Raw genomic sequence first — 21,645 nt, forward strand, 5'->3', positions numbered from 1 at the left:
TCTGCATAGAAGTATCCTTTCTCCAGGCAACCTGTCAATAATTACTTGGCTGTGGATACGTTGGTTAACTTCTGAGACCTCTATTTTCTCTTAATGCTTCATGTGTCTGTTTTACGCCAACACCACACTGGGTTACTAACGCACTGTAGTATGTCTTAAAATCAGTTATTGTGATGCATCGCCTTAGTTCTTTTTGCCCAAGAATGAGTTACCCAGAGACTTTTGCACTTTCACATGAATTTTAGGATTCTTTTTTCTAATTCTTCAGTGTCATTGGTATTTTAATAGAGACTTCACTCAATCTGTAAATCACTTTAGTTGTGTGAGACTCGGGGAAATAGGGATTACTAAATCAATAAGATGGCAACTAACAGTCCAGGTCACTGGTGGGCAAGATGATGGCCAAGGACAGAGCCCTGGGTGTGAACCAGGGCAGGAGTCACATTGTCTCAAAGAAAGACTGATTGGCCAGGGCCATTTCGCTCACCTACCCCTGGCCTATGGGAGGTGGCTTCCACAGTCAGGCTCCTACTAATTGGCTCCGAGTTTCTCCTCTCCTGCAATTCCTGAAATTCCTGGCTTGAGGCTATCCCTTCCCCTATATAGGAATCTGAGTTTCCCCCAATAAATCAGAACTGCTTAGACAGAACTTCTGTCTGTTTGTCTCTCACGGGCCGGAAGGCTTGGTGGCGGGCAGCAGGCTCATCCCCTCTGGCAATGGGGTACTAAAGGAATCTGTGGCGGAGACCCTGCAAGTTGGTATGGACATTCTTTTTTTTTTTTTTTCTTAAAGATCAATTTATTTTTATTGGAAAGGGGGATACACAGAGAGGAGGAGAAACAGAGAGGAAAGAGCTTCCATCCGTTGATTCACTCCCCAAGTGGCCGCAACAGCTGGAGCTGAGCCAGTCCAGAGCCAGGAGCCAGGAGCTTCTTCCAGGTCTCCCATGTGGGTGCAGGGTCCCAAGGCTTTGGGTCATCCTCGACTGCCTTCCTAAGCCAAAGGCAGGGAGCTGGATGGGAAGTGGAGCTGCCGGGATTAGAACCGGCGGCCATATGGGATCCCGGTGCGTTCAAGGCGAGGACTTTAGCTGCTAGGCCACGCTGCCGGGCCCTGGACTATGAATTCTTACAAGTAACTGAAACAGTAGAGGAGAATTGCTGTGTCTCCCATTTTCTAAATAAAGTAAGTCTGAACGTTAATGTGTTATTATCATGTAACTAGCGATTAATGGAACAGGAGTTTAAGCCATTTTGTAGATGTTCTTTTTACCTCACTGCTGCTAAATCATACAACAGATAGTTACTCAAGTGTCATGAAAATCTCTTGAAATAGTCTCACGTACAAGTAACATCATACAAGGGACCCTTCTAGGAATACAGTGATGGAGCTCTGGAGATCTGTTAAAGAATGTTAGATAGCCCTGAAAATTTCAAAATACTAATGCAAGAAATTGAAGACACACAAAGGAGATAAAACCTCGCACATTCATGCCTTGAAAGAATTAATGTTATTAGAATGTCCATACCATGGGCCCAGCACGATAGTGTAGTGGTTAAAGTCCTTGCCTTGAATGCGCTGGGATCCCATATGGGCACCAGTTCATATTCCGGCAGCCCTGCTTCCCATCCAGCTCCCTGCCTGTGGCCTGGGAAAGCAGTTGAGGATGGCCCAAAGCTTTGGGACCCTGCACCCGCGTGGGAGACCCGGAAGAGGTTCCTGGTCCCGGCTTCGGATCGGCGTGCATCGGCCCGTTGCGGCTCACTTGGGGAGTGAAACATCGGATGGAAGATCTTCCTCTCTGTCTCTCCTCCTCTCTGTATATCCGACTTTCTAATAATAGTAAAATCTTTAAAAAAAAAAAATAATTCATAGTCCAGATATACTAAGTGAAACTCCAAAATTAAACAACTCCTAAGGTTGAAACTACACCCCCACTCTGAGTATCCTGCAGCCCGTAGTGTGGCTCGCGCCTTCAGGGTGTACAGTCCCGCCCAGCTGCACTGGAAAAGCTGCTTCCTGCCGGTCACTTCAATTGGACTATGGTGGTATGTCCGTGTTGGTATTCAAATAATCCTTATTTTACTTAATAAAGGCCCCAAAGTGTGCAGCAGTGGTGATGCAGAGGATACAGCAGGACAAAAACACGGAAGGACAGCTCAGCCCTAGTACTTGTGGCATCCAGAGAGTAACAATATACAGAGGTCTCAGTACTGTCTGAGGTTTCACAAGCATTATCTGGGGGTTATGGAACATACACCTCTTGGGTAACCAGGGACTACAATGATATCAACTATTTTTTGTGTGTTTCATATGGGGAATGTATAGGTGATACACATTAAATGCTAACATAAGCTTTAAAAAAACCAAATTCATTCAATTATCAGAAGAAAACAGTTGGAATATGGAAAAAAGAAAGATCTTAATTCACACTGGAAGTTTTGTGAAATTGTGCCGTTTTACTAAGATAGAAGAAAAAATGTCTAAGTGAAAGGGTGGCAGGTTCACAGGGAAGAGAGCTTTGTATTTGTAAATCACAACAGCAGCTCGCTGACTCACAGTGGGGTTTATGGAAAAGTAGGCCAAGGTGAAAACTCATTAAAAAGTGTACATATAGGCTGCAAAGTTATTTAACTAATAGAAAATTCATATGAACATTCTGAAGAGCCAAGGCTTTCTCTGAGTAGAGGTCCACCCACTGGAGCTAGGCTCTGACTTTCTTACATAACACCCACACAGTCTGTGATCACCAGGGTTGGTCATTTCACAGTAGAGTAAGAATAGAAGATGTCCCCGCACGGTAACTCCAGTGGCCAATCCTCCACTTTCAAGGTTCATGTGACGGCTGCTCCACTTCCCTGCCGGCTCCCTGCTGGCCTGGGAAAGCAGCAGAGAATGGACCTAAGCTTTGGGACCCTACACCTACGTGGGAGACCCAGAAGAAGCTCCTGGCTCCTGGCTTCAGATTGGCTCAGCTCCAGCCGGTGAGGGCACTTGAGGAGTGGACCAGCAGATGGAGGGTCTTTCTCTCTGTCACTCCTTCTCTCTGTAGATCTGACTTTCCAATAAAAAACAAATGAATCTTTTAAAAAAATAGAAAGACATCTGGAAAGCAATCTTTTCTACATTTTAAGTTTTTTGTTTGTTTTTGGCCAATCTTAATGGTTTTCTTCCTCAATCTCATAGCAGTTTCCTTAGAGAAAAATTTCTCTCGTCTATGGGTCTTTCCAAATCATTAAAATTAGCTTTCATAATAACAAACACTCTTTCCTTGCTTGTGTTTTACTGTTACTATCCACAACACTTAAATAAGTTACTTATCAATAACAAAAATAGGTTTCAGGATAAGTCAGGTGTTGCTAAACATATCTAAATACATCCTTCAATCGGAAGAAGCAAAAGTATTCAGATAAAGTACACATGGGAGTGTCCCTCCGTGGGTTGAATTTGGGAACGCTGTTATTTTAATAAAATTACCAAAGTGGTTAATGCCAGAGTTTTAAGTTAACTTCTGATTTCAAGTCATAAGCTAATTTGAAAGAAAACATTAAATGATTAAAACTTTTTAAATTGGTACTGTATTAGGTCCCATCTATTGTCCCCAAATTTCTGAGTTTTCTTGCGATAGTCCTATTTGCAACTTTGACTAGATCACAATGATAGCTTAGAGTTTGAATATTTCTCTTTCTGAAGTGCACTGATCCTTTACAAGTGTCCTTCAAACTTCCTCTTGGCAGTAGAAATGGTCACCATTACCACCGCGCTCTTTCGATAACATGTTTGCAGAGTTACCATGATAAACAGAGCTGCTGTGAAAGCAGGGTCTAACACCCTCTAATTTCCAGAGCAATTTCTGGACCTTTTCTTGTAAATTCTAGAGATTTTTGATACAACCCTTGAAAACCACAGTAAAACAAAGAATATTAAAGCACAAAAGTTATAGAACTTGCTGGACGGCTAACTGGAATATTAACCAAAGAAATTTCTGATCTTTATCAGTTGCTATCAATCTAAAATGCCATCACATTTACTTATTTAAAAAAAAAATTCTAGCTTGGCTAACCTAGTGACAAATGATAATTTATGGCAACTTAAAATGTACCAAAGCAGGAAAATCTGCCATTGGGACTTGGACTCCCACAGCCCGCTGACTCCGAGGCCTGATGTGGAGGCACGCAGGGACTCCCTGGCCTTTACTGTCTACCTTGCTGAGACACCGTTCAGCTTCTGATTCCCACAGGCAGAGCCGCGCTGCAGCCAGCCCACCCAGCAGCCAGCCCGCTGTGCCTACTGCTGTCCGTCTCTGCAGGACACCACACTGCTAACTTGAAATTGGCCAATAGCACAGCAATCAGAAAGCCAAAGTTTTCTTTCACATAAGAAAACTTGTTAAATATTTAGTTGTACATCATTGTTTTGAAGAAATGTTTATTCTGTTAAATTTGTGGGGTCCAACTCAGATTGAAACAGGGCCAGTTTATGTCCGCTACCTGGATGAGCCCAATCACTGTACCCCTGGATAGCCGCAGCTCTCAGCAGCATGTCAGCTGATCTCAAGCTGCTCTCCAAGGACAGAGAGTTACGCTATGACTCATTCCTAAACATCACCGAATTCTTGGTCAGTGCGATTCAGTCTAAGACACCAATGAACACTATGTTCACCACTGTTTGATGTACTGTTAAGAAGAAACAGGTACTGCCAATTAAACTGATATGTCATCAGCTCAGACACAGCCTGGCACTGGAAATTTTCATAATGAAAAAAATGTGCAAATTAGAAACTGATGGGGAAAAAAATCATTCAATCTTTTTTACTTTTACTTTCTCATCTCAAAATCTTAGCTCAACATCTCCTTTACCCATGATACTCTACTGCGTCTCCTGTTCTCCCCAAAGGCTATGGGTACCCATAAGTACTTTTTCTTGCATAACTATAAATACAATGAATTATTTGTATAATAGGAAAGATAGTAATTAAAAAAAAACATGTAAAGTAAAAGTAAGGGAATGCACCAGAATTTGGCAAAGGGAAACAAAAAAATAAAAGCAAAAAAAGTAGAGGATTCTCAGAGAAGTGGGAAGAGAGGAGAAAAGAGGGGCAGGAGGTTACAGGGAAAATGGCTTGAGCAGCAAACTTGACTACGAAGTTCATTTAATTGTGTTGTACAGAATGGTGTGTTACAATGTTAAACATTCTACTCTTTCCCAAAACTGTTCTCCCTGCTTCAGGAAGACTGGAATCCGGATTAAATGACGAACAAGGATTGTTTTTTTAGCATGTTAGACTCTACTGTTAATCGTATTATCAACTGAAATAGTCTGTCTTTGCAACGATGACATATGTACACATAGACATTCTTCTGTCACATCTCAATTTCTGTGAACGTTCTGAAAGGACTCAGGGATGGCTGTACTTACTCTCCATCCACTCCAGGTCTTTTACACACACAGTGAAACTTGCCACCAAAATCTATATAGAGATCATCTTCCACGATGTGGAGTATTCGTCCAGTGACCAGCTTATCCTTGGCAGGCCCCATCTGAGTAAGAGGAGAATGTCTTAGCAGGGACGCAAAGGATTCCACTTTTCCAGGAGGCTCCTAAATATGGAAAAGATACAATCATATAATTCAACATAAAAATAATTGGTGAGCCTGGCGCGACAGCGTAGTGGTTAAAGTCCTTGCCTTGCACGCCCAGGATCCCACAAGATAAAATGTTTTAATTACATTTCCCATGAACCTTTTCAAATCCCTGCATATTGGGACAAATTAATAAAAGGGCACTCACTGCAATCATCAGTCTAAATACTGGTATTTATACATAAATTTGATTTTTTTTTAATTTGAGAGAGAGGAGGAGAACTGTCATGCCACTCAGGAACTCAAATCCCACACGGATGGCAGGTAGCCCTGGAGCCGGAATCAGGGGAGCTGCGTATGAACCCCGACCCTCTACGGGGGCTATAGACACCGTGACCTGCAGTTTAACCATTAGGCCAAAAATTCACCTCTGGGATATTTCTAAACCATGTTTGCTTCTCCTTATTCCCTTCTTTCTTCTAAAGCAAAATTCTGAAGGAAAAAAAGCTTCTTTCATTGTGCTGCTCCCGTCTTTCATTTTTTCTGCTTCTTTTGCATGCTGCTTCTTTTCTAGGACTCTGTACAGTAAATCCCCTTGGGGTATCCCTGAACATGTAGTGTGATGCGTTGTCCTCCTTATATTCTTCAATACATACTCTTTCAGAGATCAGTGTGCACAGCTCTTTCACTTTTCTTTAGTTGGTATATAGTGGGGTATGTGCTTCACCACAAGCTAAAGGCAAGTATTAAGTTTCTACTTGAAAAAGCTAGTCACAGGAGCCCGGCGGCGTGGCCTAGCGGCTAAAGTCCTCGCCTTGAACGTGCCGGGATCCCATAGGGGCACTGGTTCTAATTCCGGTGGCTCCACTTCCCATCCAGCTCCCTGCTTGTGGCCTGGGAAAGCAGGAGAGGACAGCCCAAAGCCTTGGGACCCTGCACCCGTGTGGGAGACCCAGAAGAGGTTCCTGGTTCCTGGCTTCGGATCAGCGCAGCACCGGCCGTGGTGCTCACTTGGGGAGTGAATCATTGGACGGAAGATCTTCCTCTCTGTCTCTCCTCCTCTCTGTAAATCTGACTGTAATAAAATAAATCTTTAAAAATAAAATAAAATAATGATTAAAATAATAGCAAGGCAAATGCACAAACCCCTAACACAGTCATTCATCAACCTTATCAAGTGTAACAGTAGATAGCTGCATGTGCTATATGTTTTTATAACCTGCAGCACAGAAGGTCTGTTTACCTCGGTATCACCACAAACATGAGCAATGCAATCCCCCAGGCACTGCAACAGGTACAAAGTTACTAGGTAGTGAGACTTTTCTACCTTCACTATAATTTTATGGGACTATCATCCTACCTGCTGTCTGGTGTTGACTAAAATCCATTATGCTTAGCAGGACTGTACTTTCCAGTGGACAGGCAGCACTTAGAAAAGAGGTAAGTAATGAAACAGAGTGAAGGAAACTGTAGAACGAAGGCTCAAAAACAGTCGTTGTATCCTGAAAAGAGCGCAGCAAAGCTCAGCCACGCTGCAGGTAACAGAAGGACGGACAGAGAAGACAGGCTGAACAGGAGAGACAAAACAAGGCAAGCACCAATCTTCTGTCCAACACACAATACCTTAACTGCCCAATACCTAGCAATGAGGTGTTTATTATGGTTGCAAAAATAAGTATAAATCTTTATCAAGAAACAACTGAATCGTCTGAGGTCTAAGTTTGGATGGTCTGTTATATGCGGCAACGGGTAAATTACATGAGCAATTAAGAAAAGAAAAGAATCAGAGTACACCGTCAGGCCACCTGGCTCCCATCTTGGCTCTGCCACGTGGCAGCACTGTGGATGAGGAGTGCTCTGTGCTGCTGTGGACTTGTCTGATAACTACACCTGTTTCTTAAGACTGCTGTGAGGATTCAATGAATACCTGTACATGTAAAACAAGCAGTGTCCAAAGGCAAGCAAGCCTGTAAAGGTTGGGTTTTTTTTGTTTTTTTTTTTAGTATTTATTTTTATTGCAAAGGCAGATTTAGACAGAGAAGAGAAAGAGAATTATCTTTTGTCTGCTGGCTCACTCCCCAAGTGCCCTCAACGGCCAGAACTGAGTTGATCCAAACCCAGGAGCCAGAGCTTCTTCCAGGTCTCCCACACAGGGCCCCAAGACTTTGGGTTATCCTCTACTGGTTTCCCAGGCAGGACATGAACTGGTGCCCCTATTGGATCCTGGCACTTACAAGGTGAGGATTTAGCCACTGAGCCATTGCACCATGGCCCTCATCCCCTGCTCCCAAAAGTGATTAATTTCTTTTTTTTTTTTTAAAGATTTATTCATTTTATTACAAAGTCAGATATACAGAGAGGAGAGACAGAGAGGAAGATCTCCCGTCCGATGATTCACTCCCCAAGTGAGCCGCAACGGCCGGTGCGCGCCAATCCGAAGCCAGGAACCAGGAACCTCTTCTGGGTCTCCCACACGGGTGCAGGGTCCCAAGGCTTTGGGCCATCCTCGACTGCTTTCCCAGGCCACAGGCAGGGAGCTGGATGGGAAGTGGAGCTGCCGGGATTAGAACCGGCGGCCATATGGGATCCCGGTGCGTTCAAGGCGAGGACTTAAGCCGCTAGGCCACGCCACCGGGCCCAGTGATTAATTTCTTAAAGACCCAGTCATATCAATGATTACTGACTTGCCTAGTTTCTTGGAACCAGGACTATTTTGTCCTTGGCTACAGAGCACTACGCAATGTCTGGGGATGTTTGGTAGTCATGTCTGAGGATGCTGCTGGAATCCACACACAGAGGCCCTGGATACTGCTAAACATTGTACAATGCACTGAACTGTCCAACAACAGGTTTGGTGTAAAATGTGGCTAGTACTAACAAGACCCAGCAGCAGCAGGCCAGGTACGGTAGCAATGTGAAGCACCAGAAGGGAATTCTAGGATGTCAGGGAATAGCTGGCAGACTGGCTGAGAAAAGTGTGACTAAGGAAAAATCTCGGTAGTGTGAGAACTTGAAGAAATCCTCCTAAGTTATGATGATATACACATTATGACACATCTACAAGTAAAGGGAAGCAGAAATGAAGGTCTTACAGTATAACGATGGAAAGCTATGTGTTGGCTCCTGGCATCCAGGCCAGAATACAAGAACATGAAAACTGTCACTCGTTCCATAAGAGAAATAAAAAGATGAATAAACTGAGGACTCAACAATTCTACTTACATCCATGTGAGAGCCAGGGCAAATTCTGCCTTCAAATTCAAAGAAATTTAAAGAAACGGGCAAATAGCAAAAACTTGTGATCACAGCAGACACTCCCAGGCACAGATCCCCACGAAACAGGGTCAAGGTAGGGAACCTGTATCATAATTCATGAACTGCTGGAGGCGGAACGGAAGACAAGGTTGACAGTCAAAACTTCTGAGGGAACCCAGTCACTAGGGGCTCCCAGGCTTCTGTGAGCTTTATCTGCTGGAATTCAACCTTGTTTTCCCAGTGGGAATACAGGAGAAAAATCCCCTTATGCTTCAGGCAGGCGGAGGGGAAGAGAAACCATCCTGAAACACATTGGAGCATTCTGCTCTGTTCAACAAGGTCTGGGCTTTTATCAGAGCCCGATGGAGCTGAAGGAGGGAAAAACTTACCTCTTGTTGGCTATAGCTATCCTGTTCCACAAAAATAAAGAAAACGTTAGGAAGCACGGTCACTTTTTTTTTTTTTTAAGATTTATTTATTTTTATTACAAAGTCAGATATATAGAGAGGAGAGACAGAGAGGAAGATCTTCTGCCCGATGATTACTCCCCAAGTGACTGCTACGGCCGGTGAGCGCTGATCCAAAGCCAGGAGCCCAGAGCCTCCTCCGGGTCTCCCACAAGGGTGCAGGGTCCCAGAGCTTTGGGCCGTCCTCAACTGCTTTCCCAGGCCACAAGCAGGGAGCTGGATGGGAAGTGAAGCTGCCAGGATTAGAACCGGCGGCCCATATGGGATCCCAGCGTGTTCAAGGCGAGGACTTTAGCCACTAGGCCACGCCGCCAGGCCCGAAGCACGGTCACATTTACAGCACAGGTGCCGGCCCTAAATACTGAAACCTCTGCACAGCACTGGAGAAAACTTTCCCATTCTATGTTAATGTGAGACACAGGTACTACAGTTCATTTTACCCTCTACATCATGTCCAGCAAGCAGGAAAAAGTGAGAAAACATATTTAAAGGACAGAAAAGTTTGGAGAAAGAGCAAGTATCAAATGAGATTCAGATGTGGCAAGGATGCTGGAATTATTCATTCAGAAATCTGAAATAATCACAGTTAAGACACTAACAATTTTCATGAATAAAGTAGAAAGTCTAGAACAGGTAATCAATGTAAGCAGAAAGATGGAAATTCTAGGAAAGACTGAAGGAAGAAATACTAGAGATTTAAAAGATGACTATAGGAAAATGTCCCACTGGCATACATTTGGCAAGGGTCGGGGGCAGACCAGGCTGAATCAGTTCACGTCACCCACTGGCAAATCCGAACACCGGAACAGAGTGTGAGTGGAGCCAGGTTTGGTCGCGACAAAAGCAGTACACAATACGGAATGCCAAAGTGAGGTTGCCTGTGCCAGATGTGACTGCAGCACCCAACCAGCACACATGAGAAACAGGAAGGGAGGGGGAAGAACTGGCAGGGGAATAAGGGGTAGTTCCCTTGCTGAACAGCTGCTCCCACTGGAGAGCATGAGCAGGGATGGGGGTAGACCTGACTAAGCAGGGCTACGGCACCTGTGCGCCTCATGTGGACCAGATCAGGGAAGAACCAGGCTGGGCTGAATATTCCTACTGGTGCTATCTACAATTAGAATGGGTGAGGGTTGTTGGGGCTTAGCCACAGCATCAGCTGGCAGAAGCTGGCACTGGGGGCTAGTTCTGTCAAGTTAAACCACAGAACCACCTGGAGAGTGCATAATCCGGAAGTGGGAGTGACCTGGGAGGGAAATAGTGGGCTCCTCTCTCTTAGGTTACCACCCCCTATGGGAGGGCATGAAAACTAGGGCAGGGGCTGGGGTGGCTAGACAGAGACACCCAACAACATCCGTGAAGGCTGGACAGTTGAGCTGGTTAGATGGGACATGGTTCTCATGCCCATTGACATGTGTGAGAGCAGAAGGGGATGTGGGACAGACTGGACTAGTCTGCCACACATACTGGCAAACCAGGGCAGGGGGCGGGCCTGATGGGGTTATTATGGGTCGCTCCGGCTGGGCTGCAGCCCCCACTGGCTTAAGCGAGGGCCGAGTATGTGCTGGGTAGAACCAGGCTGGACTGCAAACACTCATTCGTTCCAGTGGAAGACAGGGCTGAAAACAGAACCAACCCAGCAACTGCAACCACCAGCTGATCGGGGCGATGGACTGTGCAGGGCCTGGTTCTTGCCAGTACATACAAGAATCTGGTCTGGGAACACCTCAGAGAAAGTTTCTTTGGGGACCCCCCCAATAGAGCTTTTGGACTCAGAATGCTAACCATCAAATGACAGAGGACAGAACAAGTCAATCAACCACCTCAGCTATATGTTGGCAATGAAAATGCTGGGCAAACGGAGACTCTATGATGGACTGTGTCAATCAGTGGATTCTCCAACGACCGCATTGTGCTTGGAGTGGTGAGAGGGGCAGCAATTCAGATCTGTTGAAATATCAAAACCACTCTACCAGCTCTACCTTCAGACCAGAGATGGTCTCCCCAAGAAACTGGTGAACTTATCTGGACAATAAGATGCTGGACTTTGTGCCTGGTAGATGCTTCCAATGAAAGAATCTCAACTGAATTTGAACTGTGGTAATGCAACAGAGTGGAGGAATCCACCATGGGGGGTGGGGTTGGGGGATTTGGGGAGGGGTGAGGGGAATCCCAGTGCCTATAAAACTGTGTCACATATTGCAATGCAATCAATAAATATATATATATGTATATATATATATAAAATGACTATAACAGAAGTGAAGAATACCTTTAACAGATTTACAGTGTACTGGACACAGCTAAAGAAAGAATCTCTGACCTGGAAGAAAGCTCTATAGCAATTGCCAAGACTGAAAAGTAAAGAAAAAAAGGGGATGGAGGGGACAGAATATCCAAGAAATTTGAGACAATCAAAGAAAGGTGAAGAGTGGTATGTACAAGAGTTGCAAAAAGAGGAAAATGAGAAAAACAAAAAGAATATTTAAAACAGTAATTACTGAAAACTTTCCCCGGGTGACAAGCATCTCATCACAAACCCAGGAAGCTCACAGAACACAAAGTAGATAAATACATGGAAAAAACCCACACCTGGGTTTATTATTTTCAAACCAGAGAAACAAAAGATGGAAGAAAAAACATGGCAGAAGCCAAAGGTGGGGTGGGGCAGGCATCTTCCCTATAGAAGAGCAAAGACAAAAACTGTATTCAATCTGCCTCAGAAACCAGGCGAGCAAGAAGGTAGTGAAATAGCTAGCTAGTAAACATTAGGGTAAATGGAGGAACTCAGCAAAGTAAAATTGTGTACCTGGAGAAATTCTTTTTTGAATTTTAGTTATTTATTTCACATACAGAGATAGAGACAGACAGAGCTACCACCTGCTGGTTCACCAACTAAATGTTCACTAACCACACTCAAGACTGGATGAAGGCTAATGCTTGTAGCTGGGAATTCAATCAAGGGCTCCTGCACGGGCAGCGGGAACGCACTTAGGTGAACCATCACCACTGTTTCCCAGGATCTGCACTGCTGGGAAGCTGGAGTCAGGAGTCAGAAGATACAGTTACGATTTGAACTCAGGAACTCCAGTGTGAATATGGGCATAATAACCATTAGACCAGAGATCCATCCCTACCCCAAGAAATTATCCTTCAAAAGAAAGAGGGCTAGCATTGTAGCATAACACATGAAACTGCCACCTGCAGCACTGGTATCCCCTATAGGTGCCAGGTTGTGTCCCAGTTGTTCCACCCCCAATTCAGATCATTGCTAATGGCTTGGGAAAAGCAGGAGATGGCCCAACTGTTTCTGCCCTTGCCACCCACTTGGGAGATCTAAAGGAAGTGTGAAACTGGCTTTTTAGAAAGAGTTAAAAGAATTCTCCCTGTTTCTATCTTGTAAAGCAGACTGTAGAGAATTCGTGTTATTTCTCCTGTTTAAGTTTTGTAGAATTCAATGAATAGTCTATTTCTTGTGAGTTTTGGCCATTTGTATCTTTAAAAGAGTGAGTCCCTTTCATAGGTTATCAAATTTGTAATTCTATTACACTTAAATTTAAAAAAAATTTTTTTATTTTATTTGACAGAGTGAGACAGAAATAGCTCTTTGATCTACTAATTCACTTCCCAAATGCCTACAACAGCTGTGGCTGGGCCAAACCTAAGCCAATAACATTGGAACTCAATCCAGGCCACCTGTATGTGTGACAGGGACCCAAGTATTTGAGCCATTCCGCTCCCTGCCAGTGTGTGCGTTAGGGGAAAGCTGATCAGGACTGAGGAGCTGTGATTTGTTTTTTGTGGGTTTTTTTTTTTATTATTTTTATTACAAAGTCAGATGTACAGAGAGGAGGAGAGACAGAGAGGAAGATCTTCCGTCCAATGATTCACTCCCCAAGTGACCGCAACAGCCGGTGCTGTGCCGACCTGAAGCCAGGAGCCAGGAACTTCTTTCCGGGTCTCCCACACGGGTGCAGGGTCCCAATGCAATGGGCCGTCCTCGACTGCTTTCCCAGGCAACAAGCAGGGAGCTGGATGGGAAGTGGAGCTGCCAGGATTAGAACCGGCAGCCATATGGGATCCCGGTGCATTCAAGGCGAGGACTTTAGCCATTAGGCCACGATGCCGGGCCCAGGAGCCGTGATTTAAATGAGGCACTCTGATCTGGGATGCAAATGTTCCAATCAGTGTCTTAGGCACTAAACCAAATGTCCACCCCCTTTGATAGCCTTTTAAAAAAAAAGATGTATTCATTATTTTTATTGGAATGTCAGCTCTAAAGAGAGAAGGAGAGACAGAGAGAAAGATCTTCCATCCACAGGTTCACTCCCCAAGTGGCTGCAACGGCCAGAGCTAAGCCAATCGGAAGCCAGGAGCCAAGAGCTTCTTTCAGGTCTCCCATGTGGGTGCAGGGTACCAAGGCAGTTCTTCACTGCCTTCCCAGGCCACAGCAGGGAGGTGGAAGGGAAGTGGAGCAGTCTGGATAGGAATTGGTGCCATATATACATGCAAGGCGAGGATTTTGGCCACTAGGCTATAGAGCTGGGCCCCCTTTAATGTCTATATGATCTGTAGTAATATATCCTCCTTATAGCAGCCCTTCCTTACATGCAGCTTTGCTTTCCCTGGTTTCAGTTACTCATGGACAATAAGAAAGATGAGTATCATACGGTATTTTGAGAGCTAGAATATCCTCATTGCCTATTATGGCATATTGTTGTAGGTATTCTACTTTAGTATTTGTTCTATTAGTATTTAGTATTTGTGCCTAATTTTTTGTAAAGATTTATTTATTTGTTTGCTTGTTTAAAAGACTGGGTGAAGGAAAGATCTACCTTGGTTGGTTGAAATAGCTGTGATGGCCAGGGCTGGCCAGACTGCAGCCAGCAGGTTCATCCGAGTCTCCCACTTGGGTCCAGAGGCCCAAGCCATTCCAGGCATATTAGGAGGGATCTGGATCAGAAGCGGAACAGCTGAGTCTTGAACCAGCCTCATATGGGATGCTGGTATAGATATTTCTATCTAACACTACATGTCAAATAAAATGAAAAAAAATATATTTTAATTTAAGCATAACAAATATTAGTAGGAGTCATGTGTTTACAAATTTGATAATCTATGAAAGAGACTCACTCTTTCAAAGATACAAATGGCCAAAACTCACAAGAAATAGACTACTTGAAAGGGCTCCTATATGTAAATAAATTCAATGACCAGCCAATATCCTTCCAAAACAGAGATCACCAAGTCCAGATGAATTCATTGAATTCTACAAAACTTAAACAGGAGAAATAACACGAATTATCTACAATCTACAAGATAGAAACAGAGGGAATTCTTTTAACTCTTTATAAAAAGCCAGTCTCACACTAATATCAAAAGCACATGAAGACACGAAGTAAAACAACATATAAAATGTATGTTTATAAAAATAAAACTAGTGGGATTTACGAAAATCAATGCAACATATCACAGCAACAGGCTGAATATGAAAAGCATGGGGTGTGTCCTACCTAGCAATTGAGATGCCAATTAGGGTGCCAGTATCCCAAATCAAAGAACCTGGGTGCAACTCGTGCCTGCAGCCTCTGACACCGGTTTCCTGCTAATGCATGCCCCGGGAAAGGGTGACAGTGGTTCAAGTCAGCAGATGTGTTCCACGCACCTGGCACTGAGTTTCCAGTGTTCGGTGCCAGCTGACCCAGCCTCAACTATGACACGCAAGTGAGGAGTAAACCAATGACTGAAGCGCTCTCATTCTCTCGCACACTACCCACATTCTAATATCTAACAAACACATTATTCAAAAAATTGTGTGAGAGGTGTATTATTTAAAATTCTGCAAAAAGTGCTTTCAAAGATCTAAAAACGCTAGTGCTACCTACTTCTACTTCTTATTCTAACCCTGCACAATAAAAGCCCAGGACAATGCAAATAAATAACACCTGGAAAAAATGTCCAGGACAGGAACTGGTTCATAAATAGACACTTGAAAAAAAAAAAAAAGTCCCTAGAGCAGAGCTGTGAATACAAGATGAGATTACCAAAATAGTTTCACAAAGGAACCTTAAGATGAGCGGCTGAATTAATCTAGGGTTACATGAGGTTGGCTCTCAGAACTGATTCAATTTAAAGGCATTAATGATCCCATTTGCAGGGGCACGGGGCACTGACAGCCCATGGGGTACAGTGGCAAACACCTGGAGAAATATGTAGTCAAAGTGCTTATAGAAGACAAGCCTTTGTGCTAAGGAGTACTTTTGGCCCCAAATCAATTAGGTCAAAAAGTACAGAAGCATAGAAATGCTGGTTGTTTGTTAACTGCGCTGGAAAATACGCACAGGGTTTAAGTTGCCAGCTGAAGGGCACAGAGAGTCTAGGGCAGTCCTCGCAGAAACCCTGATATCATACCCTTTAGTCACAGGTCTAAGATTTCTAACAAATCCAAAGTCTAATCCTATAAATGGCTGAATGACAATGCAAACTGAGTTCCTGATTTTGCAGGTTCTCACTTGATCTTTCACCAAAACCAAGACCAAACCAACCAAACAAACAAAACAAAACAAAAAACTCCAAAAAAACAGTAAGCAGGTTCTCTAATGTTAGATTACAGGTTAGAAAACCAGCAGGTCCCGGAAACTGGATCACACAGGTAGATGCTAAAGATGCTGTTATTTCTCTGCTGAGTATTCGCTGCCAGTGAAGGCAGTCCTGCCCTCCCAACCTGAAGGATGTGCAAAGCTCTGCCCTGATGTGGTGAGACAGAGCTACCGCTGGCCGCAAAGCGCCCTTCTCCGCCACTTCTCACTGCTCCCACATCGGCAATGTTCAACATGGGGTTCACTAGACAGACACACAGAGTTATTTGACTCTAGTTAATTGTAAGCTGAATAAAGGAACTCTAAAATCAATTTGTTCAACAGCTACAAATAGATAACATATTATAGGGAATTTCTAATGTTTCAGAAATTTCTACTGGATATCATTGTTTTAGACCTATAACCAAGCTCAAACCTTGGCAGATCCTCAGGGGTCCACAGAAAGCAGAATTAACATTAAAAAAAAAAAACCTGCATTATTTTGTCAATTTGTATCAATAGAAACGGCACATTTGTGGGGGACATGTGAAATGTATTGGATCATGGTGAGAGAAAAATAATATGGCCTTGGGCCAAATTTTTTTTAAAGAAGAAATTATTTAATTTACTTACTTACTATTTACTTATTTAAAAGCAAAGTTATAGAGAGAAGGGAGTGTGGGGAACAAAGTGTTCCTCCGCTGCTGCCTCACTGCCAACAGCAAAGGGAAATGGTTGCAACAGCCAGGGTTGGGCTACGGCAAAGCCCGGACCTCCTTGGTTCCTCAAAAGGGGAAGGATCCAAACATCTGGGTCATCCTCCGTTACTTTTCCAGGTGTTCTAGCGGGAAGCTGAATCACAAGCGGAACACCTGGGACTCACACAGGTGCCCATATGGGATGGCAGCCTTGTGGGAGGCAGTTCAATTCACTGTGCCACGAAACCAGTGCTGTGGCTGAATACAGCCTACCCTGAAGATGACTACTCTAAATGAAGTTAAACTATCAGAATTTCTTTAATACATCACAGAGGAAGGTATCCCAAAGGTCTGGCGAAAATGGAATGCTGGGGTGGATTTAATTTTACTTATGACCTGTTCACCTCATATGCTCCCAGAAGGATCTGTAGGTCAGGACTGTAGTGGGAATTACTGCTACAAGAGGTTCCATGAATTTAATGAGGAGATCCTGACATGGAAAGAACCAAATCAGCACTCATGTGACAAGCACATTGACCATAATGCAGCAGATCCTACGCTATAATCACAACAGTCTGACAGAACTCGGCTGGTTGACTGTGGTGTCCCTGGACACGACCTCTCCAATTCTAGCAAACGTTAGTCTGACTTAAACCACCACAAATGAGTGTCATGGCCCCTCAACCGAGCCCTGAATTTTCAGGCTCTTGAATGAAGAGGAGGTCATGTCCCCTTGAGAAAGAGTCCTGCCATACAATGAAAATGTTTACCACCAACTTTCCTCCTAGTTTTTCCAAGGAAGCTATGGTTATTTACCAGATAGACTATCCAGAGAGGAAGAAAAATAATCAGATCTTCCAGAAATGATCTAAACAGACATTAATTGAATGGGGATGTGGTAGGAATCATCACACTTAGATCTTTTGTTTCTTTTTTTATTTCTTTTTTATTAATTCTTTTTAAAAATTTTTATTTTATTTTTGAGGCTTACACAGTTGACAAGAAATGCAGGCCTATGAAGACCACTCAACAGGGTGAGGAGGGTCATGGAATGGGAGAAGGTGGGTGGGACAAATGCTTCCAATTTTCCATTACTTCCCTAAACAGACACTAATTCTTACAGATCAAACACATTGCAGTCAGAACACGGCTGAAGGAAGCCAGGTGATTAGTGGGGAAGCAGCCTGGGTCCATGCCATGAACCCACTGTGGCTCTTGTCCCAGCTCCAAGTGTCCAACTGGACTAAGCATACTCAGTAACTTGCAGCAACGCCACACTGGCTTCCTGATCTTTTTTTTTTTTTTTTAAAGATTTATTTATTTTGTTACAAAGTCAGAAACAGAGAGGAAGATCTTCCGTCCAATGATTCACTCCCCAAGTGAGCCGCAACGGCCGGTGCTGCGCCGACCCGAAGCCGGGAACCTGGACCCTCCTCCAGGTCTCCCATGCAAGTGCAGGGTCCCAATGCATTGGGCCGTCCTCAACTGCTTTCCCAGGTCACAAGCAGGGAGCTGGATGGGAAGTGGAGCCGCTGGGATTAGAACCGGTGCCCATATGGGATCCCGGTGCGTTCAAGGCGAGGACTTTAGCCACTAGGCCACGCCGCTGGGCCCGCTTCCTGATTTAAAGTGAAAGCTACTAAAGGCAAGAAAGGACGAGTGGAAAACAGAATATTCCCTACCTACCAAACAGATCAATGGTGTATTCTTGGAGGGCTGCAGCAATTAGCACTTCATCACAGAAGGACTCGGGGGCCCAGCATGGTGGCCTAGTGACTAAAGTCCTTGCCTTAAACATGCCAGGATCCCATATAGACACCAGTTCTAATCCCAGTGGTTCAGCTTCCCATCAAGCTCCCTGCTTGTGGCCTGGGAAGGCAGGAGAGGACGGCCCAAAGTCTTGGAACCCTGCACCTGCGTGGGAGACCTGGAAGAGCTCCTGGCTCCTGGCTTCAGATAAGCTCAGCTCCGGCCGTTGCGACTGCCTGGGGAGTGAATCAGTGGACAGAATATTTTCCTCTCTTTCCTCCTCTCTGTATATCTGCCTTTCCAACAAAAATAAATTAATTAATTAATTAAAAAAAAAAAAAAAGAAAAGGAAGGACTCGGAAGATCTAAGTGTGATGATTCCTACCACATCCCCATTCAACTTGCATACTTAGTCCTGTAGAAAACAGATGAGGCTTCCGGAACAATTTATTGTCATAAACTTAATCAGGTGGTAACTCCAATTGCAGCTGTTGCTCCAGATGTGGCCTCATGGTTGGAACAAATCAAATTTCCCCTAGCATCTGGTCTGCAAATATTGATGTGACAAATGCTTTCTTTTTCTAGATCTGCTAGTAAAGAATGCACACCTCAGGTTATATCAGTTCTCCAGCTCTATATTGTTACTATAATCTATATGGATTCTGACTGTCATTCCACGTGACAGCAAGCTGGCCCATTACAAATGCTGACTGGATCTGAGATTAAGAAGTAGCAACTACTCTAGACACACGACACACAGTAAGACACGGCATGTCGGAGAAAGGGAAGGAAATCCCACTGAGGGGAAATTTCTAGAGGCCAGAGATCCAGGACAGGTTAAGAGAGATACCTTTTCTCATCCCTAGGAAAGAAGCAGAAATCATAGCGGTTCTTTTTTAATCTTAAAAGCAACAAAACCATTATTAGGACCTGCTTCTCCAACCCTTTGACCAAATAACTCCCCAAATTATATTTTGAGTGGTTGTTACAGCAAGACACCACTCTACAACGGCTTCAGGCTCCCAGGTAAACCATTCTACTTGTTGGACTACTGTACCACCCGACACTTGAGCTGGAAGTGTTAGAGAATGGAAACTTTGCCAGCTCTCTGTGGATGACCTACAGTGCAGCAGTAGGATAGTGCCAAAGTACAGCAATACAGGGAAAGGGAGAAGCCTAAGCAATGTACCTGCTGATTATTCTGCCTGCAGAGCTTGCCTATGCCGACTGCAGAAAGCAGCTAATGATTCTGTTGGATGGGTCAGATTTTAGAAAGAACACAATCTGAAAACAGGACATGAAGGTTTAGGGGAAAGCTATGGGAGCAGACTTCTCGAAATATCCACAGGGGAAGAACACCAATGAGGCTTCCATGAACGACCTTCTCAGTGGAGAACCCACTAAACACGAGGCCAAGGTAGTCCGTCGCATGGATGTCAGACCAATGTCCTCCAGCCACTTTTGCCCCTCTCAAATGAGTTCAAGAGCAAAATGACCACTGCAGCAGAAATGTGCTCCTGTCTTAGTGGTAACAGACCACTGGCCACCTAGAAAGCTTACCAAGCCTCTTGTTTTTATTGCATGCAGATTATGTATTATTTCTGGAACACTGACTTTTACTCACTGGATTGATCTGCTGTCCCTGCTAAATAACCAACGTAAACAGCAAGGACCAACACTAAGCTCCCAGTATAGCAGACTGATTATGGTGCATCATTCATTATAGAAAACAGAGCAGTTAACATTAGTATTGGAACAGACTTACTCTGAATATGCATTTGCCTTACCTACTCACAACGACTGTACCAAAACCACCATCCATGAACTTACATTTCTTTTTCAGTATTAAGGCAGCAGGCCCAGCATTGCTTTGAACTAAAAAAAATAATAACTTTACAGGAAATAATGGGTAATAGGTTTTTGTTTATGAAATTCATCAGTCATACCTTTATAATGATATTTGTTTTTAAAGATTTATTCATTTTATTACAGCCAGATATACACAGAGGAGGAGAGACAGAGAGGAAGATCTCCCGTCCGATGATTCACTCCCCAAGTGAGCCGCACCGGGCCAGTGCACGCCGATCCTAAGCCGGGAACCTGGAACCTCTTCTGGGTCTCCCACGTGGGTGAAGGGTCCCAATGCATTGGGCCGTCCTCAACTGCTTTCCCAGGTCACAAGCAGGGAGCTGGATGGGAAGTGGAGCTGCCGGGATTAGAACCGGCGGCCATATGGGATCCCGGTGCGTTCAAGGCGAGGACTTTAGCCACTAGGCCACGCCGCCGGGCCCACCTTTATAACGATATTTTAAAAAACAAATTAAAAAATTTTAATTGGGTATTTGGCCTAGCAGTTAAGACTCGGGTGAAATTGCCCACATCCCATTTCAGAGAGCCTGGGTAAAAATCCTGACTTGGCTCCAAGTTCCATTTGAAGCCAACGCAGACACAAGGAGGCAGCAGGTGGATGGCTCCTGCTGAATTACTGCACCCATGTAGGAGACCTGGATTGAGTTCCATGATCCCAACTTTGACCCAGCCCAGGCCTGGCTGTTGCATGCATCTGGAGAGCCAACAAATATGAATGAGAATTCTTTCTCTTTCATAAACTTTTTAAATTTTGAGATAACTGAAGGCTCACACACAACTGTGAAAAGTAACATAGTGTCTTACCCAGTCCTCAACAGTTAACATCTTCTAAAACCACAGCACAGTATCACCAATAGGAAACTGACACGAATACAAATCTTACTCAGATTTTACCAGTTTTACATATATCATTCATGTGTACACGTGCAGTCCTATGTGATTTTGTCATTTATACAGGTTCCTCTATCCATCAGTACAGTAAAGATACAGAATAGCTCACCTGCCACAAGGATCCCTTGTGTTACCTCATAGAACTCCCTAGCTCCTTACCTACCTCCTCTGTCCCTAACTGTGCCTTAGCAAACACGATTCTACTCTCCAGCCCTGCAATTCTTTTCCCTGGAGAATATCATGTAAATGGACTTCCACAGTAAGCAAACCCTTTGGGAGCGGCTCCACCCCACACCCAACTCAGCACAACTTGAGAGTCATTCAGATTGTTTCAAGCAATCACTTCTTATTCCTTTTTACTGCTATGTAGTGATCTACAGTTAGGATCACCACAGCTTGTTTAGCCACACATCAGCTGAAGGATACCAGGGCTACTTCTAGATTGCAGCTTCGACAAATAATGTTGTTACAAACATCTGCGTGTGAGTTTTTATGGAAATGTAAGTTTATTGCATTTGAAAGGCAGAATTACTGAAAGGGAAAAGCAGAATCAGA

The 21,645-nt window shown here is 44.1% G+C and overlaps 1 protein-coding gene across 1 annotated transcript in view; it reads right to left on the reverse strand.

Annotated features, from left to right (window-relative positions):
• The window catches only part of MRPS28 (mitochondrial ribosomal protein S28), a 108,060-nt gene that overhangs the window by 77,876 nt on the left and 8,539 nt on the right, over nt 1–21,645 (reverse strand). The window contains 1 exon segment of the mRNA XM_012927814.2: nt 5,420–5,601. Within this exon segment, the coding sequence (XP_012783268.2) occupies nt 5,420–5,601 (182 nt within the window).

This window comes from Ochotona princeps, chromosome 9, assembly GCF_030435755.1.
Source record: "Ochotona princeps isolate mOchPri1 chromosome 9, mOchPri1.hap1, whole genome shotgun sequence".
NCBI lineage: Eukaryota > Metazoa > Chordata > Mammalia > Lagomorpha > Ochotonidae > Ochotona > Ochotona princeps.